The following is a 25,882-nucleotide window of genomic DNA, read 5'->3' on the forward strand; positions in this document are numbered from 1 at the left end:
TGGGAAAAAATAAAACAGTTTGAAATTCATACTTCAGAAAATAGGAGATGAATGATCCCTTCCAGCAAATCCAGTAAGGGCATTTGATTTTGACTCTGCTATTTCTTTGCCATTACTTGTGTTCTCAGAGCCTCCAGTCTTCAAAGGTGATTACCACTCTAGCCGAATTGAGCCCTTGGGAGGCAATGCTATGTTGAATTGTGAAGTCAGAGGAGATCCACCTCCAACCATCCAGTGGAGCAAAAAGGGAATTGGCATTCAGATTAGCAACAGGATCCGACAGCTTAACAATGGTTCTCTCGCTATCTATGGCACTGTAGTGAGTCACTGGTCTGTTACAATGTGTTTCTGCATTTTACTTGATTAATAAAGGTATTCCAGATCATGATATTTTGAAAGGCTGAGGCTTGATGTTTAATGCACTTTTGTTTTTACCTTTAATGAATGTTGTTTTAATTCAGACTAGAATTAGACACAAATTGTTCTGTCAAAAAAAAAAAACAAACATGGGGCTATCCTTTAATTGTCAGACTGAATCTACATACTAATCATTGGTGTGTGAAATTGTATCCAATTACATGGGACTTTTGACATTAAAAGAGCCTCGGTTCTACAACAGGTCAGCTGAAAATCAGTTGTGTTCTCCATGTGATATCATTTGGCATCTAAATTCCTAATGTAAATTGCAAGAAATGTTGTTTTCCCCCATAAACTCATGTCTACATTTTGAAATGGGGTTGAAAACTACAGGCAGGGAGGGACAACTTCCATTAGACCAGGTTGTTCAAAGCACCGTGCAACCTGGCCTTGAATACTTACAGGGAGAGGACATCCACAACTTGGCAACATGTGCCAGTCTTGCTACCCTCACATTCAAGAGTTTCTTCCTAATAGCTAATATAGAGGGAAGAGATCTTACTAGATTCTTTGTTACACACTCATTTAAACTTCATTTAAACAGCTCCTTGAGTTTTCTTTTAAAAAAAAAAAAAATTCCTCAGCATTAAGGAGCTGAAGGAAATAAAAAATGAAAAGCTAAAAATAATCCACACTATTAATTTAATAATAAAGGCAAAATCTTGTGGTACTCTAGAACCTAACAGTATTCCTCTGAAGATCCAGGGCATGCCAGATTGTGTTGCAGAAAATTCACTTATAGGATGTGCACTGTAAACAGAAACCATCATTACACAAACATGTTAAGTATTTGCTTTTTGTTCTTTAGAATGAAGATGCTGGTGACTACAAGTGTGTGGCTACCAATGATGCTGGTGTGGTGGAACGCAGTCTGACGCTAACACTTCAGAGTAAGACCCAAATTGATAAGTTTAATTTCACTAGACAGGAGCAATATCCACCTTTTGATAGATGGATGCAGCTCCCATTCAATTTTTGAAGGTTGGGCACTGCATTGTAGGTTGAGATTCCTCTCACCTTTCATTGTTAATGTGTTTAGAGTCTAGTTTAAGCTAGTGATTGAGGTCAAAGAAGAGAAGCATGTATAGGATGCTTCAAGCTCATTTTAGAAACCACCTTAGAGTAGGGTGAATCATCTTTTGAAAGGGCCTGTTTCTCTTAGTTGACTAGAGAGCATGTTGATAGGACTGGATAAATTAGACTTTTAACTTTTAAATTAAGAAAGTTGCAAGACATGAATCTCAGCTTTCACTGTCAATATTTTATTTTGGCAGAAAGAATATTTTAGAATTATTTTTTCACCAGTGGTAGAATTTCTGAACATCCCTTTTCTGTGGTAACCTCAAGCATTGTTGATCCGTTACTTATGTCTCAGCTGCCTCTGGACATAACTAAGTGCATCTTCCTGCAGGCTTTACGAAAAGCAAGACATTTAGCAATAAAGATGTCTGTATATGCTCATATAGTCAGGCCTCAATCCCAGCTTTGGCCCTCAGATTGCTTCATATTAAAAATAGCCTGTCATTATCATTTTAACTTGATATATTTTGACAGTGAAAGATCAACAATAATAATTTTAGCTAAAGTAAACTGACATCAGATTTTTTTGCCCTCATTCTGACCAGAACTCTAAATAATCAATATAACAAAAAAAAAATGTAACCATGTGCCATTGCCTAAAGAAACCTTGTCTTTCAGGTCCTCCAGTCATCACTGTTGAACCTGTAGAGACAGTTATAGAAGCTGGTGCCACAGCAATGCTGAACTGCCAGGCAAATGGAGAGCCTTCTCCAACCATCAGATGGTCCCGCCAAGGCCATCCAGTTGTGGGTGATGAGAGAGTGACTGTCCTGTCCAATGGCTCCTTGCGTATTGTTGCCGCACAGAAGGAAGATACTTCCGAATATGAGTGTGTAGCAAGAAATCTAATGGGATCTGTTCTTGTTAGAGTACCACTGACTGTCCAGGGTAGGTTCACAAAATTTGGAATCATAGAATGGTTTGGGTTGGAAGGCACCTTAAAGGTCATCCAGTTCCAACCCCCTGCCATTGAGCAGGGTTACCTTCTATTAAACCAGTTTGCTCCAAGCCCTGTTCAACCTGGCCTTGAACACTGCCAGGGATGGGGCACCCACAGCTTCCTTGAGCAACCTGTTCCAGTGTCTCACCACCCTCACATTAAAGAATTTCTTCCTAATATCTGATCTAAATCTACCCTCTTGCAGCTTAAAGCCATTCCCCCTTGTCCTACTACATTGCTTATAAAAAGTCCCTCTTGAGTATAGGATAGTGACTACCAAACTGGTAGATTACAGCATTAATAGAGGTAATATATGATCAAGATTTTATCTTATCCATATTTTATGGATATTTAATCTTACCTTCCATATACACATAAGTATACATTAAGCCTAGTCTGAGATGTCAGTGGGGTTTTGTTTCATGAAAATTTGTTCCATTATATTCATCCAGCTGTGTGACAGATCAGCATGAAGCAGTGAGAGACATAGTAATGAATGAATCTTGAGCTAGATACCGTCTTCAGAACACATATCATAACTTAATAATGCCTTTAAAGAAAAGCCCTTGTGAGCATAAGCAATAACTATTTCAGAGCAGCTGAAGTATTCTCAGAACTGTAGTAGATATTTCTGTAGTAATGAAGATGGGAAGTGAGTTCAATTTCCAAGTAATGGTTTATGAAGTGCACTTTTCACTTTGCTGTATCAATCTAAGAGAATTACAAGCAGAAGCATGATACAGAGTGCCATTTTTTCCATTGCAGTGCATGGTGGATTTTCCAATTGGCTTGAATGGCAATCTTGCAGCGTAACTTGTGGTCAAGGTGTTCAGGAGCGAGTACGTCAATGCAACGACCCTCTTCCAGCAAATGGTGGGAAGAGGTGTGAGGGGCCTGATACAGATGTACGCAGCTGCCACAACAAGCCATGTCCAGGTATTTCTTTAATAAATTGATACTTTAAATGTGCCTTATGTTAAGTGCCCTAACAGTGAACTGTTATCACCACAAATATTCATGACAGATTAATTTTGCTAAGAAGTTGAAATTAATTTTTTCTTTTGTGGAAAGGAAGAGGAAATTTCAATAAATACTGCAGAAATATTTTTTGATTAAAACTGTCGGGGTTTCTGTTTCTTAGTGGATGGCAGCTGGTCGGAGTGGGGGCTATGGGAAGAGTGTTCGAGGAGCTGTGGACAAGGTAACAGAACCAGAACCAGAACCTGCAGTAACCCACCAGCTCAGCATGGCGGGAAGACCTGTGATGGCAGTGCTGTGGATTCAGTCATGTGTAATATAAGGCCTTGCCCAGGTAAGAGAAGAGTGGTTTAAAAATAGCTGCACAAGGGGATTTCCATATAGGTTTCTTTTTTTTTTATTATTTTTCTCCGAACCCAAATTCTTTCAGCTTATTTAAAGTTATTAAATTATAAAATAATTAATCTCCTCCTTTTTTTTTTTTTTTTTACAATTGTTTGTAATATATTGTGTGGCACCAGTTCTTGGAGACAGAAGTCACAAAAGTGCATGGAGAATTCTTAACATTTCCCCTCTTCCCCCCCAAAAAAAAGTGATTTTTTTTTTTATTTTACTGTTTTCCAGTACTTATTATCCATTTCTCACAGAGTAAACTCACAACCATCAACATATTCTGCAAAACCAGTTAAAACAGAAAAATAACCAAACCCACCCAAGCAACTATTAAAAAGCCATGTAAATCATGATAGTTTAAGATATTATCTGTTCATTTTCCCCTGTTGCTTTAATTTTCGGCCACATCTTCCTCATAACTAAGCTGAATGTTCGCATTTCTTTCCTGTCTTGATTTTTCCCTTTCACCCTGGCTCTGCTACCACTACAATGTGAAATGTTCCTCCATCAGCCTAAGATTAATTTCTCTAGATCTTGGCTCCTGCTTACTGATAGTCACTGAAGCTGTGTGCTAGTTTTTAACTAGCATGGCCCTTCCCCTGCTGAAACCTTCAGCCTAGTACAGGACAGTCAGACACAGACAGGTAACTTATGAAAACACCAGATCTGATCAAGTGTTCAGTTCTGGTGTTCCAAGACTGTAGTAAGGTGAAGTGATGTATTTGGAAAATGAAAGGGAAATAATCTTTTTTGCAAAATATTGATACGTTTTGGCTATTGCTCAAGGCAATGGCATTCTCAATGGCTTATTCAGGGTATTTATTGATATTAAGCAGCACAACTTTTTACTTTAGGCTATGAAGCTGTAATTTCAAGTTAGAGAAGCTGTACAGTTTCAACAGTTTTATAGCTGTGATGCCTTTGCAGTTGATGGTGAGTGGAGTTCTTGGCTGCCATGGGGTCCTTGCAGTGAGACTTGCGGGAAAGGTACTCAGACACGACTGAGGCTTTGCAATAACCCTCCTCCTTCACACGATGGATCATACTGTGAGGGGTCTGACGCACAGATGCAGGTTTGCAGCAAGAGACGCTGCCCAGGTAAGATGCGTTGGACACAAAGGGAATGATGACAGACTTGTAATTTCCTTTCCAAATTCTACTCAATTTATATTGAAAGCTGTCCAGTTCTGAAAGTTCAGTCCCTGAAAAAATTTCATTCAAGCCTTTAATTTTCACTGGTCCCTGCCACTATCTTTGGCATCCCACTATAGACCTAACATATGGGATTTCTTCTCCTGTCCTTGTCTCTCTTCTCTTACCCTGTGACTGTGCAAAAGCAGCATTTAAAAACCTTGACTGTTAAATTACAGGTTTCCTAAACATTTTTTTCTTGGTTCTGTTATACATTTATCCTGTTCTTCCACATTTCAATGAGTCCTTCATGACTGAACAGGAGAACTCACAGTTTTGAAATACTCTGTATTTGGCTGCAGGGATAATGAGAGGAAAATTTCATTAAGTGGAATGTGCAGTAGATCAGACTAGATCCTTCTGGCTTTGTGCTCCATTTTGCACATGCCAGACCCTGTGCTGAGTCCCCACTATATCTATCAATGCGTAGAGGAGAATACTGCCCTTCTGGTAGTCAAGCAAGTGAGGGTTCGATGTTGCACATTTACCTAGCTCCACATGCTGCTGCTTGAGGATGTGCTGCTTACAGATAGTTTGTGACTAATTGGCCTGTTCTCAGCCAACAACTTGAGTGCTCACGCAGATGTAGCTGTAACAGTTTGTCCCACCATGTCTTAGGAGATCAAAGACCCTACTACTCAACTGCTTAGACCTGATCTAAGAGAGATAATTTTGTAATAACTCCTACGAAGAGCTGAGCCACTAAATGAAAGGTTGGTTAGGAAGGAGAAGAGTTACATCTTAAGACAGTGCAGCTGCAACCAGAGGAGGGTGCACAGGTGAAGGCTGGGGCTTTGGAGTAGCACTTGTGCCAGCCCAGTGTGGTAATTTCAGGTACTACTTTGTACATGGTTCAACTTGCTTACAGGTATCTAAAAATGGGAAAGTGTCTGAGCTTGAGGACTGAGTGATCCCTGACTACGTTTCTGGTCAGGCTTATAGGTTATTTAAAAGACAGGTCAGGCCTTTCTCCAGCTTTACTCCCAGAAATCCCTATGTAGCTGAGATGTTCTAGAAAGAGAGTCAGTAACATCCTGCATCAGTTTTATCTGATGTAGCACTGATTTACTTTGTTATTTCTAATGTCAGAGACACTAAGTGAACCATGCTATGCCTTTCTCACCAGTGGATGGGAAGTGGGCCACATGGAGCAGCTGGAGCACCTGCACTGTGTCCTGTGGAGGAGGAAGCAGGCAGAGAACGCGTCACTGCTCAGACCCAGCCCCACAGTTTGGGGGTCACAAATGTGAAGGAAATGACATACAAATTGATTTTTGCAACAGTGATCTTTGTCCGAGTAAGTGCTTTGAATTAGGCTGCTTATCCACTCACTGGGTTTGTATATATGCATGAGAGGAACAAAGCCCTCAACAAATCATAAACTCTCACAAAAATTAGGGGAGTCTGAACACAGGCAAGCGGTATTAGCTGCCTGGCAAGAGTGAAAGCATCTCTTCATCATTCAATATGACTGGGGCACTCCAAACTTAACTATTAGGAGGACAAACAGCTGCTGGCCATAAGGTCCTGCTAGACTGTCAGATGTCACACACTTCTCTAAAGTGACAACTGTCCAGTCAGAAAGCCCTGCAAAATGTATTTCTTTGTATCTCGCAGTAGCATGCAGTGACTCATTTAGTTAATAATATATGCTGCACACTTTCTTACAAACAATGATATTCTGGAGTTACTCAGAAATCACTGGATGCTGGACAAGGTAACTTTCTTAGATCTTTAACTGTCTGGTTCTTTTTATTTTGGGAAAATATATGAACAAGTTACTCTTCAATAGAAATATTTTCCTAGCTTGACTTTCTGGTTTTAAGTATCTGTTGTTAAGAGGAAGACAGATAAAATCTAGCATATTTTTACAGTTCATGGAAACTGGGGCCCATGGAGTAGCTGGGGAGCTTGTAGTCGAACATGCAATGGAGGCCAGATGAGGCGATACCGGACCTGTGACAATCCTCGCCCTGCCAGTGGTGGAAGGGCATGTGCAGGGGCTGACATGCAGATCCAGAAGTGCAGCACTGACCTGTGCCCCGGTGAGTGCTCAGACTAACAGACATTAAATGCAGCTTTCAGTGGAAGACATCAAGGTATACATAACATAAGTGAGATTTACATATTATGAAAGGAATGTAGAGCATTCTGTAACTACTTGCAATTTAATACAAAATAATAATCCACTCTCACTTTTTTCTTTAAATGACTGTCACCTTACAAAGATTTCCTCCTTCATGCTTTAGATTTCCCCAAAACAAGATAGAGTGATAGACCTCACCTAGGGTATTCTGTGCAGTTCTGGTGTCCTCAACATAAAAAGGACATGGAACCGTTGGAACAAGTCCAGGGAAGGGCCACGAGGATGATCAGGGGACTGGAGCACCTCCCGTATGAAGACAGGCTGAGAACACTGGGGCTGTTCAGCCTGGAGAAGAGAAGGCTGTGTTGAGACCTCATAGCAGCCTTCCAGTATCTGAAGGGGGCCTATAAGGATGCTGGGGAGGGACTCTTCATTAGGGACTGTAGTGGTAGGACAAGGGGTAATGGGTTAAAACTTGAACAGGGGAAGTTTAGATTGGATATAAGGAGGAAATTCTTTCCTGTTAGGGTGGTGAGGCACTGGAATGGGTTGCCCAGGGAGGCTGTGAATGCTCCATCCCTGGCGGTGGTGTTCAAGACCAGGTTGGACGAGGCTTTGGGTAATATGGTTTAGTGTGAGGTGTCCCTGCTCATGACAGGGGGGTTGGAACTTGATGATCTTAAGGTCCTTTCCAACCCTAACTATTCTATTATTGTATGATTCTAAACCTAGAAATAGTATATGAAAATCTCTCTTACATCTAGTAATTCTACTTTTTACAGTAAATACAGTTTATAAGGCTCCCATATAAACTCTCTTAATGTATTCCAGAGCAGGGAAAAATGATAAGTTCAAATGCTTTAAACAAAATGACGATAAAAGCAGTAAATTGATTTATTGACAATACATAACTAAGGGGTAATTGATGAACTTACACATTCAGGATCAGTGTCAGCAATACAGAAGATAAACCACAATGCTAGAGACTTATTAAATGCCTATAAATTTCTAAACACCCTTCTATAACTCTCCCCAAAGGTATTGTTATTATATTATTTTTAATTCTGATTTAATAGTTTTTAAAATCATTAAATCCCTGATCCACCTGTTGGTTGTTCTGATGTTCTTCAAGCAGTCTGATTCTTGGGTACGTGAGCATCTATATACTTTCACAATCAGGTTCTCCAACCAGGCAGTGGTATCTTGCCACAATGCAGCAGCCCAGATGGGTTTACCACAAGCCAATACTACAAAGAACCATGAAATGATAACCTTAGTCCAAGGCCTCAGCCCGGCACCACTCACTGGGAGTGAGTGAACAAGCTGTCTGGCTAGGGTTTAAACCACGACAGTTGGGTACCAAAAAGACTGTTGTGGTTTAACCCCAGCCTGCAGCTAAGTACTATGCAGCCACTCATTCACTCCTTCCCTACCCCTGGTTGGATGCGGAGGAGAATCAGGGGGAAAAAAAAGGTAAAACTTGCAGGTTGAGATAACAACAGTTTAATAATTGAAATCAAGTAAAATATATCAATTATAATAATAAAAGGAAATGGAGAGAGGGGAATAAAAGTCAATAAAAACAAGTGATGCACATTACAGCTGCTCACCACCCACTGACTGATACCCAACCCGACCTGAGCAGCAGTCACTCCTTTATGGGTAACTCCCCCCAGTTTATATACTGGGCATGACGTGCTGTGAATACCCCTTTGGCTAGTTTGGGTCAGGTGTCCTGTCTCCGCTTCCTCCCTTCCTCACTGGCAGAGCATGAGAGGCTGAAAAGTCCTTGATCATGGTAAGCGCTACTAAGCAACAACTAAAACATCGGTGTGTTATCGGCATTGTTCTCAGACTAAAACCAAAACACAGCACTGAACCAGCTACTATAAAGAAAATCAGCTCTATCCCACCTGAAACCAGGACACTGTTGGGAGAAGTGTTCCTACCCATCCTACACATTATGGTGTTTTTGTCATCCTTTGAGCTATTTCTTTAACACATTGATTCAATCAAGGAATGACACTAAAGCATCACTGATGCAGCCTGAATCATTTAAAATGACAAGTTGCTTTCTTCATTCTTTATTTATTCAGTGGATGGAAACTGGGGGCAGTGGCAAACGTGGAGCCAGTGCTCAGCTTCTTGTGGAGGAGGAGAGCAGACCCGAACACGCCTGTGCAGCAATCCAGCTCCATTAAATCGTGGACGTCCTTGTCCTGGAGACTCCTCCCAGATATCCAGGTGTAATACCCAAGCATGTCCTGGTGAGTTATTTACAGCCTGCATGCAATGAAATATTGTGTAGCACTCCTAACTCTTCTGTACCAATTCAACTGACTTGATTTCAGTTTTTTGGCTTAAATCTCCCCTGCAACTTCAGCAGGAATATTTCTTTTGTTAGCTTTTTACATAGCACTAGAGTAGGTTGTTAAACAACTGTTATTTCTCAGAGGTGAGTGTGTCAGGTGATTCCTGTGTTACAGTGAATCTACCTCAGACCGCATATACAGAGATACTGTTGTTTGCAGGTTGTATTCTTACAAATAACATAGTAACATATGCAGAAACATCCTTACTCCTTAAAATGCTGGACAACAGTTCTGAATTCTCTCACTCAAGATACCAGGCAGCAAATTTTTCACATGGGCATTTTTTTTTCCTTCCTCCTACTCCTCCCCTACACAGGTGGGCCTTCACGTGCCAAAGGCAGCATCATTGGCAATATTAATGATATTGAATTTGGAATTGCTTTCCTCAATGCCACAGTAACAGACAGCCCTGACTCTGAAACTAGGGTAATACAAGCAAAGATCACAAATGTACCTCGGAGCCTTGGTAGGTTTTATTTTACTTTTTATCACTTTTGTTCCTTGGGCCAGGCTGAATTCTGTGCAGTCAGTTTTCACCACTTAATTTCATTTGTGCAGTCGGTTTTCACCACTTAATTTCACTAAGTCTCTCTGAAGAAATGAATCTAAACTTTTCATAGGCAAGGAGTAAAAAGGAATCTTCAGTATTTACTTCTAGTACATTACTATTTGTAAAATGATTCCTCTGAATATACCAATACATGCTTTTTTTTTTGTCTGGTTTAAATCCTCAGGGTTACTCTAGTTTTAGGTCTTCATATTCAACCCCTACTGATGCGGGCTGATTGATGTTAGAAAAAAAGCTCTCAAATGTTATGTCACATTTCTTTCAGGTCCAGCAATGAGAAAGCTCATTTCTGTACTCAGCCCAGTTTACTGGACAACAGCGAAAGAAATTGGAGAAGCAATGAATGGGTTTACACTCACTGATGCAGTCTTCAAGAGAGAAACTCAAGTGGAGTTTGCAACTGGTTAGTTCACTGTGATATACCAGCTCATTCTGTTTCCAGTGAGCTTGAGAGAGAGCATATTTCTTCAAAAATAGCACATAACTGTTACTGAACTTTGAGTCTTGTGCTTACAGCAGTGTTTTCCGAATGACATTGCTTTATGAGGCTTAAATACAGTTTTTAGAGCTGTCATTTGAAATGTAATGTTTTTTATTACTGGCATGGTATGCCTTAAAAAAATACGAGTATAAAAGAACTGGTGGGGGAATCCCAATTCAGATACTGCGTGGCTAACATAACTCTCTGGTTAGAATGTTTTATGAATCAATGTGCTCTTAAAATTCATAGGTGAGATTCTGCGGATGACTCATATTGCTAGGGGTTTGGATTCAGATGGATCTTTGCTGCTGGATGTTGTTGTGAGTGGCCATGTGCTGCAGCTCCAGTCAGTAGCTGATGTTAACGTGAAGGTAAAGATGCTCAAGACGCCACCTCCTACTCTCATCAGTACACTTCCTCCCTCTTCTGTATTAAAGCAGTAGACACTGCTTTAGTCCTGAAAACTGTTGTATGTAGCTTGTTTGGCGTCTGGTTTAACTGACAGATGTTAACGTTGCCTTTGAAAACAAGTTATCATCAGGAAGGTAGTATTGGTCAACTTTTTTAGATGTTAGAATGTAGTATTGAGAGGTGTCTTCAGGGCTCATTACCACAGGCAGGCATGTCAGGTATTGCTTTTGACAGAGCTATAAAGGTGCATCTTAAACCTCTCTGACTTTCTGTCTTCCCCAAGGAGGACACCAGCTCTTTTATACCATGGCACCTTGATATAAAATGTGCTGATAATAGTCTACAGCTACAGTTATGCATATGGTGACAGAGAAACATTCCTGTGTCTGATAAAGTTGCAAAGACAGGGATTAATAGATTCTGATTCAGATTACATCACAAGGTATTTTGTGTTTTCTTACCATACACATTGCTATGGTGCTGATAATGATGCGCTTCTTTCTCTGCTACATCAAACGTTTGTCTTGCGGAGACATCTATTATGGCAAACAGTCCTATTCTGCAATCCATCTGAAATATTTTACAGAATTTGCGTTTTCAAAGAATGACACTTCTCTATGAACTTTTCTCAAGACTGATTAGAGGGCAGTTTGCATGGTCGTATAGCAAAACGTTATAAACCTGCTACTGAATTGCTCTGCCTGTTTTTTCCAGCAGATATTCTCTGCTGCTCATAGTAAGATAGCTTCTATCACTGACCTTGTACTCCTGATAGAAAGATGGAGTTCAAAGGAATTATTTTTGGTGTAGTGTAAGACATGAAAAATATTTTGCTTATACCAATATGTGGTATAAAAGTTTTGGTTTAAAATCAGGCTCTTGATAATTGGATTTACTGTAAAAGAAAGAACATTCTCTGAAGTTGTCTCTGTAAAGGTGAGAATCAGTCAGTGGTAGGTAACCAGTGAAAATATTTTAATATATTAATCCCACAGTATAATAAATATACATTAAATTCTTGATATTTTGATACACTGCAATACGTAGCATGTCCAATATTTATATTTTTTCCAGTGGCAGAATTTTCTCTTATTGTTTAGCTAGCACATTGTCAGCATCTTACTTAGAATATGAAAAAAATATTTAGCTCTCAAAAGATTGTTACTGAACAGTAAGATCATTTTCAGGGTTTGTTTTTTTTTGGAAATGCTATGCTGTGGCCCCCATCATCAGGAAGCTCAGTACCACAGCCTGTTTCTTATTTAGAGAAATATACCAGATACTGTTAAGATTCAACAATTAAAAGTAAAGTAATTATGTGTTGTGTGAAATACACTTTGTTCAGCTGTTAAGACCCCTTCTCAAAATACATCTCATATCACTTTAAAATGCAAAGACCACAGTGGTATTGGATATACTCAGTGCCTGAAGCCTAAATTTTGCTGTTTCAGGATTACACAGAAGACTATATTCAAACTGGCCCTGGGCAACTGTATGCCCATTCTACTCGTCTCTTCACTGTAGATGGGGTTAGTGTTCCCTATACATGGAACCACACTATCACGTATGATCATACTAAAGGAAAGATGCCTTTCTTGGTGGAAACTCTCCATGCTTCCTCTATTACAACAGAGTACAACCCACTGGAAGAAACAGTGGTTTTTAAAATCCACGCTTCCATTGCAAAAGGTATTGTTCTACTCTTTCACAGAAAGAAAACAATGGAAAAATAATATCCTGTCTTTGCTGATTCCATTACCTACATGCTCAAAAGCTGTTATGGCTTTGAAAGAGGAAATTCTGTGAAACTTGGGTGACTTTATTGTAGATCCTGGGATCTACATGTCTTGTTAATATACTCATTGACTAATATGTAAAAGCTATTGCAGTTTGCACTCACTTTGTCTGTAGCTCTCATTGATGAGGTATGTCTGCTTTTGTTGACACAGCTAATAGCATCGCCAGTAGCTTCAGATATTCAACCTAAAATATTTTCCCATTTCTTTGCATGTACCTTTCATTCTGTTAAAGAAGAAAATTCAAAATTCAGCACAAAAATGGGTAAAATGTCCTAAGTCATTCCTCAGATTGAACTTCTCTGGATTATTTGGTATATACAGAAAACACGATACTGAGCTTCAGCTTGATAAATTTACTGGTACTTTATGGAATTTTATTTTTTTTTTATGTGAAGCAAAATGGAATAGTCTTTATTCTTTTAATAATGAAAACTTTATGGAGGAATTTTGGAGGTTGTACCACGCTTGGATGAAACTTCCTGTCACCCTAAGGGACACCCACACATGCACTTGTTTAAGGTTTTTCAAAACCCATGAACTATAGTCTTTCAGTGCCCAGAAAGAACACCTACTAATAAATCTTTTATAAACAGGTGGGCTGTAATTCTTAGTGTTAAAGTGTCGGGGTTTTTTTAAAGTAATAAATTGGCCATATTTTCATCCACAAGTAACATGTGCTTTCTTTGCTATGCAGGAGATCGTAGCAACCAGTGCCCTGCTGGGTTTGATTTTGACTCAACTGGGCCTTACTGTTCAGGTAATGATGTGACAAGCGTAGTGTGTAATCACAGATTCACAGAATGATCTGGGCTGGAAGGGCCAGGGATGCCTTCTGTTAGACTGGGTTGTTCAAAGTCCTGTCTGACCAGAGCTTGAACACTTCCAATGATGGGGTATCCGCAGCTTCTCTGGGCAATATGTTCCAGTGTTTTGCCATCTTCATCATTAAAAAAAAAAAAAATCTGTATTTCCAATCTAAATCTACCCTCTCTAACCTATCTGTTCTGTTGAAGAGATTCTCTGAAAAAGATTGTATCAGACTTTCATTTGTCACAGTAGTAATCCAGTTCTGCAGAGCTAAAGCAAAATTCCAGCAAGCTGAGTTAGTGTAGGTTTGGTAACTGTAAAAATAAGAGTGGAGAACGCACTGCTGAACCATTTCTATGAAGTTGACCTATTATTATACCTAGCTTTGCCCTGTGGGCTTTACCAGACACATAACCCTTAGCAAGGTTTGTAAAGTCTTGTGAAGTCTCACTGGTTTTCCTTGTTCCAGATGAAGATGAATGTGCTGTGAGAAATCCTTGTTCCCATACCTGTCATAATACCATGGGTTCTTACTACTGCTCCTGTCCAAAAGGCCTCACTATCTCTGCAGACGGTAGAACATGTCAGGGTAAGATAAGCATTGCTGTCAGCAGGCTGAATGCAGAAAGCCCCATGGCACTTAAGCTTCTAGGGAAATGTTCTGTTTGGGCTGGTCTATTTTCTCATTGTAAAAATGTAATCTATTGGTTGTATTCTAATTATTTAATATATGAATACATTTGCAATCAAGTATTTCATAGCTGATCATGCTCAAGACCCTGCTTTATCTGTGTTTCATTTTGACATAGTGAGGTTTACAGCTTGTTTTTAATTACAGATATCGATGAGTGTGCGTTAGGTGGGCATACCTGTCATGCTGGTCAGGACTGTGAAAACATCATTGGCTCATACCACTGTGTGGTGAGATGTGGGAACGGCTTTAGGAGGACAGCTGACGGATTTAGTTGTCAAGGTATGGATTGGTCCTTGGTTGTTAGTTTTCATAAGCTGATAATGCTGACTTTCATAGGAGTGAAAGTAACTTTTTAAAAGATGCACCTCCAAATACAGTGTCTTTGACAGTGTCTTTGAACCTTCATTATTAAGATTGTGTTGGTTTGATTTTTTTTCTTTTTTTTTTTCTTGGTAGCTTTTTTGTTTTGTCTTGTAGGGTGTGGTTTGCTTTTTTTAAAGCCTTTTGCTTTGTCCATCCTTAGAAATAAATTTAAAATCCTATCAGGGAATAACCTAACATTCTTGCTTTTGTGTTCCATGTGCATTTTCTTTTACAAAGAAGTGAGAAGTGAACATTTCTGAACATACTTCAATAGCGTAATACAAATTAAATCAGAGTCCAGAATATTCACTCAACCGAAATACTGTTCAGGTAACTGATGACAAGGCAATTCACAACTATGGTATCAAGGATTTGTATTGTTCAACAGATGTTAATGAGTGTCAAGAGTCCAACTCCTGTCACCAGCGTTGCTTCAATACTATAGGAAGTTTCCACTGTGGTTGTGATCCAGGATACCAGCTGAAGGGCAGAAAATGCATGGGTATGAATGAATTTTCGAATGTTCATTCCCTCTTTCCAATGGCCATAGTTCAACATTTGTTTATTGCTGTATTTGTTGTTGGAAACCATTATAAAAGAAAATCCTACTATGGATGATAGTATGTATTCTGAATTTGTTTGTAAAGCAATACTAAAAGCTAGGGTAAGTGGGAATTGGGCTGATTGATAAATATGAATGAAATAAATTCAAATGCATGTACATAAATGACTGAGTTCATTTCCATTCTTGCCTTTTTTTTTCTTTAAATAAGATGTAAATGAGTGCAGGCAGAATGTATGCAGGCCTGATCAGCTTTGTAAAAACACCCGTGGTGGCTATAAGTGCATTGATCTGTGTCCCAGTGGAATGACCAAAGTAGAAAATGGAACTTGCATTGGTGAGTAAAGTGCTAATGTACTGTATAATGATGGTAAACATAGGTACAACAACGATGTTTGGGGTTTTTTTAAATAATCTTGGACATAGTCTGGCTCCAGTTATTAAGACTTGCACATATTAAAGGCATCAACTTCTTTTCATTTACGAGAACATATGTATTTAACTTTCGTGTAATTGTTATTTAAAGAATAGAAGTATTCTTGCCCCTTCCAGCTTTCCATTGTTTTTAGGAAAGAACAGTAAGGCTTTTTTTCCTCAGCATCTTTTCTGCATTGTCACCTTGAATTCTACACATCCTTCATTGACTTTTGCAATGTTTTGTTCCATGTGTGAACGCTTCTTTAGAGTTTGTCTCAGTGGCTCTGAATCAAGATCACAGATCCTCGATGCTTATCAGGGATGCATTTAAACACAACCAATGTTATATATACTACCAAACCTTTTTTTTCTAGTGGGATATGACAAGAAGAGGGATTATGTCTCATTTCAGATCACATTGGAAACCTCAATAAAAAGTTTTAACAGAAAAAGTGTGTGTAAATGCAACATGGTTGACAAATTTATCTATGTACCTGCTTAAAATCTGCTTACAAATTACAAATTCGTAAGTGATTCGTAAGACAAACTGTTATAATGTCTAGTCGTGGCACCAGGTACAAAAAGTGCATGTTCAGAGGCCACGTCTATCTAGAGGGCCAAATTCACTAGTGCTTAACTGCATTCCTTCTGCATCAAGTAGTTTAAAGCTGTACGAAGTTTCAAGAAAAATCTGAATCCCTTGCCTTGTTGCTTGCAGACGTTGATGAATGCCAGGATGGAACCCACCAGTGCCGCTATAACCAGATTTGTGAGAACACACGAGGAAGTTACCGTTGTGTGTGTCCTAGAGGATACCGGTCCCAGGGAGTTGGAAGACCTTGTGTGGGTAAGCTATCCAGTCACATTAGTATCATGTATTTTCTGCTGCTACTTTGGGCTGGGCTTTCTGTTGGAGCATATCCAACAATGTTATCAAGACTATGCTACATAGACAAATCTGCTCTGAAGTTCAGAATTACCTATCTAAAACAAAGCAACCCATTCAAAACAAATAGTCAAAACTGAATGATTCCAAACAGAGATTTTTAGAGATCCATACTGTGAAAACAAATCATACAAGGGTCTTGGAGTGCTGGTGGGCGCATGCAACAAGCTACCACTTGGAGGCTTCATTTATAAAAATCAGGTCAGATGGCTTAGTTGATTAGACAGTGAAATGTGCCTGGCTGTATACCCTGGAATGTACCGATTCACACCTGAAGGCAGTCAAGCAGGAAATGATGTGTATTCCCCTAATGGAGAACACCCAAAGGAAGTGTGTTGCAAGAGGCACGATACACACCCACCAGCTAGAATTGTGAAGGGTGTTCCCCATATGGGTTAAGTAGAGGAAGCTGATACCCATTTATCATCCAACACTCCCCTTTCTGGTTTGGGGAGTATTTCTCTCAGTCACAGGCATCCTGACTTTGTAGTTACTCTCCTATGTTATCTATGTAGAAAATTCTGGCATAAGAATGTGTAGAGCTTTCTCCCACACACAGAGCCTTAGCATTTGAAGGATATCTCATAGCTCTAATGTGTATAGTAGGACAGTGTAATGTATGGTGTTAGTGCAAGTGCATAAAACAGATCCCCTGGTATTTAACAGCTCTCAGGATGGCACTAGGATCATAGAGATTCACCCCTTCCATATTTATGTAGAATATTTAAAATATAATAGCTGATCCACCCTGATAATGATTTATGAACATTGGCGTATGACACTAAGTGAAGTTTGTTTCAGTTGCTCACATGTATCATATCAGAGAAGCATTCCTTCATGGTGACTTCTTCAAGATTAGCTTTCCTAAGAGATAAAGAGCTGCTTTGGAGAACAGAGCTTTTTCTTTTAAACAACTGAAGATTTTGGACTACCACAAGCCAGGAATTTATTTTGGGTTTTTTTTGTTTGGCTGATTTTTTAAATTAAAGAGACTAAATTGCAGTAAGGAACTGTTTGGTATACATGAAGACCTTACTTCCACCAGCTGCCTCTCTTTTGAAATAAAATCAATCCAGCCTCCATAACACATTAGAACCACCTGAATTTCTGACAGTAAGTTGCTAGGTAAAGCCTGGGACTGCAGATTTTCACAAAACACTAGCTGCTCTCCTAAAGGTGTCTTCTGACCAAGGACTATTGAAAGCTCCCTCTTAAAGTGTGAACTTTACACACCTTTGAATTTCTCTCTGCTTAAAAATATATTTAAAATATAGATTCAAAGGTATCAGTTCACAGTGTTAATAAAATTCAGCTTTTATTGTTAATGTTTCCAGTGAGCATAGGGAAGATTTGAAAAGTAAGCAGGACCCCAGACTGAAGCAGAAGGATTGAACCTCTGCCACTTTTACCCTGGGTAAAACCCTTTGTGTCTTATGCCCATCCAACAGACAGAGAATTATGATGCTCATCTCTCATCACAACATACACAGATATAGGCATGCCCACTTGACTGAATAACAATATTTCTGTGAATTATGGTAGATCTCAATAATCATATTTTTTTCATTGTACAAAAGTTAAGTCTCCAAACTTTCACAGCTAATGACCAATAAGAACATCAAAGGTTAGAACATAACTGACTTCCTTTCTATGCAACCTTGTGACCCATCTTTGAGACCTGATTTTTCCCCTGATGCATAGTACAATAATGGTATCAGATCTTATTGAGGGTCTCTCTGTCCCAGTTTGGATGTTATACTTCTTAAGAATGCTCCATGTTAAGTATCCTCCTTTAGAGAAAGGGCCCAACAGCATCTCCCACCCATCTGTGGAGCATTTAAGAAGAACAAAAGTTACTAAAATAGCAGTGAACGGCATAAGCTGAAATGATGAACAGTGTGTCCTAAGGGCACCTGTATTTCTGAGAGCATCTTTTCTGGCAACCAGCAGGGACCACACCCAGCAACTTTCAGGTTATTGCACAGCCCTGATTCTACAAAAAGACAGAACACACTTGGGGTCCCCGTTTTACAACCACATCTTACATTCAGTAACACTTGAGGCACGACCTTCGGCAGAGTTCTTGTCCTGTGTAAGCACAGTCTTATGTCACAAGAAGCCTTACAGGAAGAATAAAGGTATATTAGTGTTCTGGCTAGAGAAGCCAGCCTACTTGGCATTGTGTTTGCCATATTTTACTGTCTTCAAGATCTGACTTCTATGTCTTCAGTTTGTTCCACAGACTGAGATAAATATATATGTATATATATACATATAGTTATGTGTTGTTGTTTGTTTGTTTTTTCTCCTTTCCACATGGTTTGTTGCTCTGGATCATGTCACATGAGCAGACATTAATGAATGTGAACAAGTGCCTAAGCCCTGTGCATTTCAATGCACCAACACCCCCGGCAGCTTCAAGTGTATCTGTCCACCTGGACAACATTTATTAGGTGATGGGAAATCTTGCGCTGGATTGGAGAGATTGCCAAATTATGGTGCCTATTACAATAGCTATAACTATGCTCAATTCTCCCCTGTGAGAGACAACTATCAACCTCAACAATATTACAGGCACTCCTCAAATCTCTACAGCTCCTTCTCAGAGTATAGGAACAGCAGAATACCTTTCTCCAGGACTAGAAGGAACATTAGAGAAACTTGTCCTGAAGGCTATGAGGCAAGAAATAACAGATGTGTAGGTAAATGTCAGTCATATCTATGCAATTGTCTTGTTTTGGTCCTTATTGTTAGGTTACTGTTTAATATATATAAGGGGCTGATGGTTTGTGGTGCTGTGTTGTGGTTTTTTTCCAATTACCCTGATATATTTAGAGTTCTGCATGTTCTTGTCTCTTGAGCACGTTGTAGCAAAACCGTTTTCAAACCTCCTCTTTCATAACCTCTTATTTTAATTGTGCTGCTTATTTTGTGTTTGCAAATTATCTCCCTCTGTTATTCTCTTTCTTCTGATTATGGTAGGTCAACTTTGTGAATTTTCTCACTTCAAAAAACACCAACAGACCCAGTCTAGTCCAGGGGAGGTTGCTTTTATCAGAGTCCCACTGATGGTAGTAGTAATTTGGTTTCAAAAGGTTTTGAATAAAAACTTTAGAACTGAGCATACTAGGGCCAATGCCAGCACTACTGCAGGGTGGTTGGTCACTACCATACAGGTGATATAAGCAGAGATTTTAAGTGATCTGTAGTTATGATAGCAGGTGAGAGTGGAGAGACTGATTATAAATAAACAAATAGGGGATTTGTTGTAAGTTGTGACAATGACTGCTCTGCCCTTTCTTTTTCCCTGATGAGGAGAGCAGGGCAGTTGTGGTAACTGGCAGCTCTGCCCCAGGTTTCTGGAGGTTATGAAAAATTAATTAATTTTCCTAAATATGCTTCTCTTAAGCCAGACTTTGACAACTTAACTCACATTTTGAGTATTTTAAGAAAAAAAAACAAACATTCTGTTTATTTATTGTGATAATATGCTGCATTTGGGTCTAACAGTAATACAGGCTAGGCCTTATTATAGCTTGTCCCAGTGCATTTAACAGTACTATACAGTACATATGTACATACATATAGTATGTAGCTATGTACTTCACCCTAGCATATATGCCACTTCATAGGAGACACAATACCCTTCCAGGTTAAATAGTGATCTACAGCTAGATTCTAGCAGCCAGAATTTTTGGTCAGTTACATACCAATATATATCATATAAAGTTGGAAATGCCTGAGGTTAACTTTAGTAGGCTCTCTATTGCTGTCCTGAATTTGGCAGATGTTTCAAATGGTATTATAATGATATATGATCTGTGCCTAAATCACACTACTCTGCTTTGAAAATTTTACATAAAGTGGTCTGGTATGTCTGTATCTGAGAGGGGAATTAAAAAGAAAAATAATAAAATCTAAGAGCATTTAATGGTAGCGTTCCCAGATACTGAGCTTAATTCAACCCTGTGGCATGGGGAAGATCAGTTTGGAAGGGAAAGAGCTTTGCCTGAGGAGGGATTAACTGTAAGAACAACTCTCCCACTGTCAAGGCTTCCTCTGTTGAGGTAACTAATTCGGATGTTTCCTAAACATATTGCTTAAAACAATATTACCAGGCACCATAGCTTGCTTTCTGGGGCAAGACTGCATTTGTATAACCTTGTTGATGTATACAGATTACACATCCTCCTTTTTTCCCAGAACTCTGCATCACAACTGGTCTCTTCAGCTAGAGTATGTGTTATTGTATGGCTGCTACTAAAAGAGGTGATGACCCCTCAAACCTGACTTTAATTGTTAAAAAGTTACAAGGAGTGGCACAGGTAAGGTGTGAAAGGACTTGCTAGTCTTAGATGTTCGACCCCATCAGAAAAGAAGATCCAGACAACTTCCACCAACTCTATGCATATGCTTGTACCTAAATAAGTGAAAAAAAACCTCTGTTCGATACCAGGTTCAAATAATCCTGATGTGTACATGTTCGTGTTTCTTTCCACAGACATTGATGAATGTGAAACCAGACATACATGTCAGCATGAATGCAGAAACAGCCTGGGAAGTTACCAGTGTGCTTGTCCATCTGGTTATCGCCTTATGCCCAATGGCAAAACCTGCCAAGGTACAGAGGTCCCTTTGAATGATCAGAAACATATGCAGAATTTCAAGTTTCAGAAAAGTTTTTATTTCATGTCTTAATGTTTTGTAAAGCAAAGCAAATTATACAATAGCAGCTTCTTGTTCTCTGAGGTTCTCAGGTGACCTTACATTACACATCTAACTCCAGGCAAGTAGACAATAGCTTCAGGGTCAAACCCAGTATAATCCTTAACCTACCGCTGTCAAAAAAAGGTACTGTGGGTACTGTCAGATTTTCTGTTCCCTCCCCTCCCCCCCCCCCAAAAAAAAACCACAAAACCAAAAATCCCTGGACTTAATTAGCTCTATTGACAAGATAGCTCTATTGACAAGACAACTGCAGTTTATATTGGATCAAGACTGAAGGGCAGCTCTTGCACAATATGCCATCCAGCACAGTAATAAAATGCCAACAATAATAAATGAATAAATGTGCAGTATTGGAACTAGCGGCTCCGGTGTCTCAGACATCAAGACGGGATTCTGAAGGATTTCACTGTGCGTAGAGGTACACTCTGCAGTCTGCTGAGCCCTTACACAGCTAGTTTTTAACCCTTCAATTCTTCTACCAGCAACTTACCGTTTGCATGTTTTCTTACATTCAGATATTGATGAGTGCCTTGAACAGAACATTAATTGTGGATCAAATCAGATGTGTTTCAACATGAGAGGAAGCTACCAGTGTATAGACACACCTTGTCCACCAAACTACCAGCGAGAGCCTCTTTCTGGGTACGTTTTATTTTCACCTCCTTTTCACTTACCCCAAGCTCAAATCCTTAATCTGTATTCACTAAGCAAGAAACTTTGACACCAATAAAGCTCATACTAGCAAAAGGTAAAGCATTGACATTCAAGACAAGCAGCAGTATCCATGTTTCCCCTCAGCACAAACAGAATGCAGCGGGTGCAGGTGAGCTGGCTGGCTGTCAATATCCCTGCAACATTACTCAGTTAGTTCAAAAGGAAATAGCACCAGAATGTTCCTTTACTATAGGAACCCCAGCAGGCAGCACACCACGATTTCTTTCTGCTTATTTGGTGTCATTCAGTTGTCATTTATGGACTATACACATAGTCACTTATAGACTATACACACAGACTATAGGGCTGCCTTTGCATCTGAGGTTTCTGACTTCTCTAACAGCCTAACATGTTTCAAAGCATTTCACGTATTCTTTTAGTCACAAAAATAATGCTGTCATTCATGGTAAATTTTGTTGGGTTTAAGTTACTCTGTTTCCCTGTTTTTTCCCTTACAAAACATGATTTCTTGTAATCTTTTAATATACTCAAGGAAATAGCTTGCTTCAGTCAGAAATCATCTTTTGTGATCAAACTCAACTGGAAAGACACGTTGAAATGGGTGTGATGTTCATTGACCTCTGTTAGCACTGACAAGCAAAGCTAGCAAAGACCTCCTAGTCTGACTTTTGATTAATAGAAGTAAAGCTTACTTTGCTCTTCTTCATTCCAAATTCTTTATTTTATGATCTAACGCACAAACACCTCAAATGGAGCTGCCTGGTACATTTTAAACCAATCTTTCCAACTCTAATGTTTTAAGACCAAGGTCACAGAAACATAGCACCACTGACTTCAATAACAAATATTGTATCTGCATCTTTGTATTGCCTTTTGGCACTTTCTGAGATTATTCTGTTGAGGTGAAAATGGAACATTAAACTAGGCTGCAACTTTAAAGGAATGATGGATAAAGAGTGCATGAGCATATTATCTTTATACAGAAGTTTTAATCTGCATACTGCCACAGGGTAAACAGGGGAAGATTTTTCTCCTTTAAGACCTCTTGCAGTACTTATAATATTGTGCCTTCTTCCTGGACTAAAGTACTCTGCTTATTCTTAGGTTCTGTCTCAAAAATTGCCCAGCCAATGACTTGGAGTGTGATCCGAGTACCTACGCCTTGGAATACAAACTCCTTTCCCTCCCCTTTGGCATAGCTGCTGGCCAGGATTTAATCCGGCTGGTTGCCTATACTCATGATCAAGTCATGCACCCAAGGACAACTTTCTTAATGGCAGATGAGGACCCAGCAATCCCATTTGCCCTGAGAGATGAGAACTTGAAAGGAGTAGTGTTCACCACCCGACCGCTGCGAGAGCCAAAGACTTACCGCATGGGAGTCAGAGCTTTATCCTACAGTGTTGATGGAAATATTGAGTATCGGACAACTTTCATTGTTTATATAGCTGTGTCAGCCTACCCCTATTAAACACCCAAACTACTTGACAGTAATCACACTATTTTAACCACATTTGTAAATGCTGGTGGGTATTACCACTTCCAGACTGACTCTAGTGCCTGCCAAACAGTTGTGAACCATGTAACTTAAAAGTGGTGCTATTCTCTTTTCCCTCTCTGAGGCTGCCTATCCAGTCCCATTATTTCAAATTGAGAGGAAAATCCATGGCTTTGAGGACCTGTTACTGCTTTCTTTATTTATTACACTGGAGTAGTCATTTTCCACACTTTTTCTGAAAACCAGCAGAAAAATCAAAGTATGAGCTGAAGTATGAGGTGAAAACAGTAAGCAAGGAGCAGCCTCTGTTGAAAGAAACTAAAGAAAAGCCTAACCAGAGGAAAAAAAATTCAAGTGGTCTACCTATTTTAAAGATTGCTGAGTGTTTTACAATTTAATCTCTATTAGATTCTTTTTCTTATCAAATACCTGATAGAATTAGGGCTGTAATATATTGTAATGTGCACAGAAAAGCAAATACCACTGTACCTACAGGTGAATTGGGAACTGGTGCAAGTTTAAGGATGCCACTGTTTTTTAGAACAACCAGCAACATGGCTCTACTTCTACTTTATACAGCAGGTATTCTATAACTTTTTTTGTTTGTTTTTGACTGACATTCTTGTATAACCATTTATTTAGCTCAAACCCATATCCAGCTCAGTACTCCCAACTCAGTTAAAATGTTCTGGGTTTTTGTTTCTTTGTTTCTTTGTTTTGTTTTGCAAATGGAACTTTTTTCTCCAAAGACGATGTAAGTTTGGTTCAGTAATGTCAATACACTGTACACAAGTAATTTTGTTGAGATGTATTCTATTTTTATGAAAGTGTATATATGTTTTTTTTCCTATATGTATTTTCTATGCAGTATCTCAAGAGTGTTTTACAGTTAAGTTTGCATAAAAGGACAATGTCAATACAGTGAAGAAAATAAAAATAAAGGTTTGAGTTGCCTTTGGGATTTGCTGGGAGTTTTATCTTTGAAAAAAAAAATCTTTCCCATTTGTAATGCACTTGCCTTTAATGCCAGCAGAGAACACAGACAGTAGAGTGCTCAGCAAATGAGGGAGCAGCATGCACAAATGCAGCCATCTCCTGCTTTTTTGCGCTACTGGCTTCCCTACATACTTCGGTTTCTCAGAAAGTCAGGAAAACTGCTGCACTTACTGTAAGACCTCTATTTAAAAATTACTTAAAATCATTTTGCTCTTTATACAAACTTATGCAAGTGACAGACTTCAAACAAAACAGGTGTTTTTTTCATGGAAGTCTGACTTGAAAAATAAAAGCAGTTTAGGAAGAAAGAGTAACTTTTACGAAAAAGACAAAAGGGAAGGAGAAATAAGAGTAAGCTATACTAAGTACAGGTAGTGACCTCATTTCTTTCTTTTAAGGATAAGAATCACACTGAAAATAATATTCTAAAGGGAATTTAACTCCAGTGTGAGACAGGAAGAAAATTTCCATTATGTTTTATAAGAAGAAAAAAAACAAACAAAGACACACACACACATAGACACACCAAACCAAACTAAAACAAAACAGAAAAACCCACCCAACCAAGGGTTGACAGTCTTTAAGGCAAAACTATTACTTCTGTTAGGGTTAGTAACTTACCAGAGAGAAGTCACTTAAGCACGCCCAGACATATCCACAAGCTTTGTTTCCACTCTTTGCTTTTCTATCCTGTGCTTTTAATCTTGTTCTTTATTATGAATTTCCAACCTCTTTTCTTTAAGCAAATACACCCATTACAGATCTACCACCACACATTATCTTTCCCTCTTATTAATACGCTGAGAAGTCTGTAGTTTATTTGTAAATTTTATAAATACAACAAATAGAATATCTACTGTATTTATTATTACTAAAAGTACTACTACAATTAATACTAAAAGCATAATGCTAGCAAAATCTTAGATGTAATTTTCATTGTCTAAGGGTTGTAAAGCTGAACCTCTGTCACTGTCCAATCCCCTCCATTAGTCTGTGGAATCAGTGTAAAACCACTGCACTCCTATAGCAAGATGATATAGTCTCTGTATCACTTGTCACAAGACATTTTGCAAATGTACCCCGGTCACAAACAAGCCTGTACAAAACTGTAATCTAAAAGGCTGTCTATACAGAAGGAAACACAGGTGCCAACTGGGACAGACAACATGCAAATACCTAATTCTGGGTAACTCCACCTGCAGGTATAGTCCAGACTACAACCAAATCGTTGTTCCCCGCATCAGTAGCCACCATACCTCCATCAGAGAGGTTGAGATGATAAGGATTTTGTTAGCAGGCAGGAAGCTTGTTGAGGGGGAATTTAAAAGCCAGCTGATGTCCTATTGACAATCCAGACACATCATCAGGCTTTTTCATCACACTCTCAGTAGCTGGGTGTAATTTGGGATAATCAGGGCTGGTCCAGGAAGCAGTCCTGGATTTTCCAGAGGAACTTCATTTATGTGCTGAATTACGCGAA

At 39.1% G+C, this 25,882-nt stretch overlaps 1 protein-coding gene across 6 annotated transcripts in view; it reads left to right on the forward strand.

The window, feature by feature from the left end:
- Positions 1 to 23,865, forward strand: part of HMCN1 (hemicentin 1) — a 190,942-nt gene extending 167,077 nt beyond the window's left edge. For 5 of the 6 annotated variants that reach the window (XM_061452119.1, XM_061452121.1, XM_061452117.1 and 2 more), the window contains 23 exons: positions 129 to 319; positions 1,226 to 1,307; positions 2,116 to 2,385; positions 3,203 to 3,373; positions 3,579 to 3,749; positions 4,736 to 4,906; positions 6,126 to 6,296; positions 6,874 to 7,044; positions 9,182 to 9,352; positions 9,774 to 9,923; positions 10,291 to 10,428; positions 10,756 to 10,877; positions 12,369 to 12,606; positions 13,411 to 13,473; positions 13,993 to 14,112; positions 14,362 to 14,496; positions 14,969 to 15,082; positions 15,354 to 15,479; positions 16,278 to 16,406; positions 18,857 to 19,207; positions 21,007 to 21,126; positions 21,749 to 21,875; positions 23,013 to 23,865. In XM_061452119.1, the coding sequence (XP_061308103.1) occupies positions 129 to 319; positions 1,226 to 1,307; positions 2,116 to 2,385; positions 3,203 to 3,373; positions 3,579 to 3,749; positions 4,736 to 4,906; positions 6,126 to 6,296; positions 6,874 to 7,044; positions 9,182 to 9,352; positions 9,774 to 9,923; positions 10,291 to 10,428; positions 10,756 to 10,877; positions 12,369 to 12,606; positions 13,411 to 13,473; positions 13,993 to 14,112; positions 14,362 to 14,496; positions 14,969 to 15,082; positions 15,354 to 15,479; positions 16,278 to 16,406; positions 18,857 to 19,207; positions 21,007 to 21,126; positions 21,749 to 21,875; positions 23,013 to 23,379 (3,869 nt within the window). In that variant the 3' untranslated portion in view covers positions 23,380 to 23,865. The remainder of the gene's footprint in view (positions 1 to 128; positions 320 to 1,225; positions 1,308 to 2,115; positions 2,386 to 3,202; positions 3,374 to 3,578; positions 3,750 to 4,735; positions 4,907 to 6,125; positions 6,297 to 6,873; positions 7,045 to 9,181; positions 9,353 to 9,773; positions 9,924 to 10,290; positions 10,429 to 10,755; positions 10,878 to 12,368; positions 12,607 to 13,410; positions 13,474 to 13,992; positions 14,113 to 14,361; positions 14,497 to 14,968; positions 15,083 to 15,353; positions 15,480 to 16,277; positions 16,407 to 18,856; positions 19,208 to 21,006; positions 21,127 to 21,748; positions 21,876 to 23,012) is intronic. The other variant, XM_061452120.1, reaches the window with a different exon arrangement.
- The last annotated feature ends 2,017 nt before the right edge of the window (positions 23,866 to 25,882 follow it).

This window comes from Pezoporus flaviventris, unplaced genomic scaffold (genome assembly GCF_033815535.1).
Source record: "Pezoporus flaviventris isolate CSIRO_AGI_PZ_B2104156 unplaced genomic scaffold, CSIRO_AGI_Pfla_v1 ptg000013l, whole genome shotgun sequence".
Classification (NCBI taxonomy): Eukaryota; Metazoa; Chordata; class Aves; order Psittaciformes; family Psittacidae; genus Pezoporus; species Pezoporus flaviventris.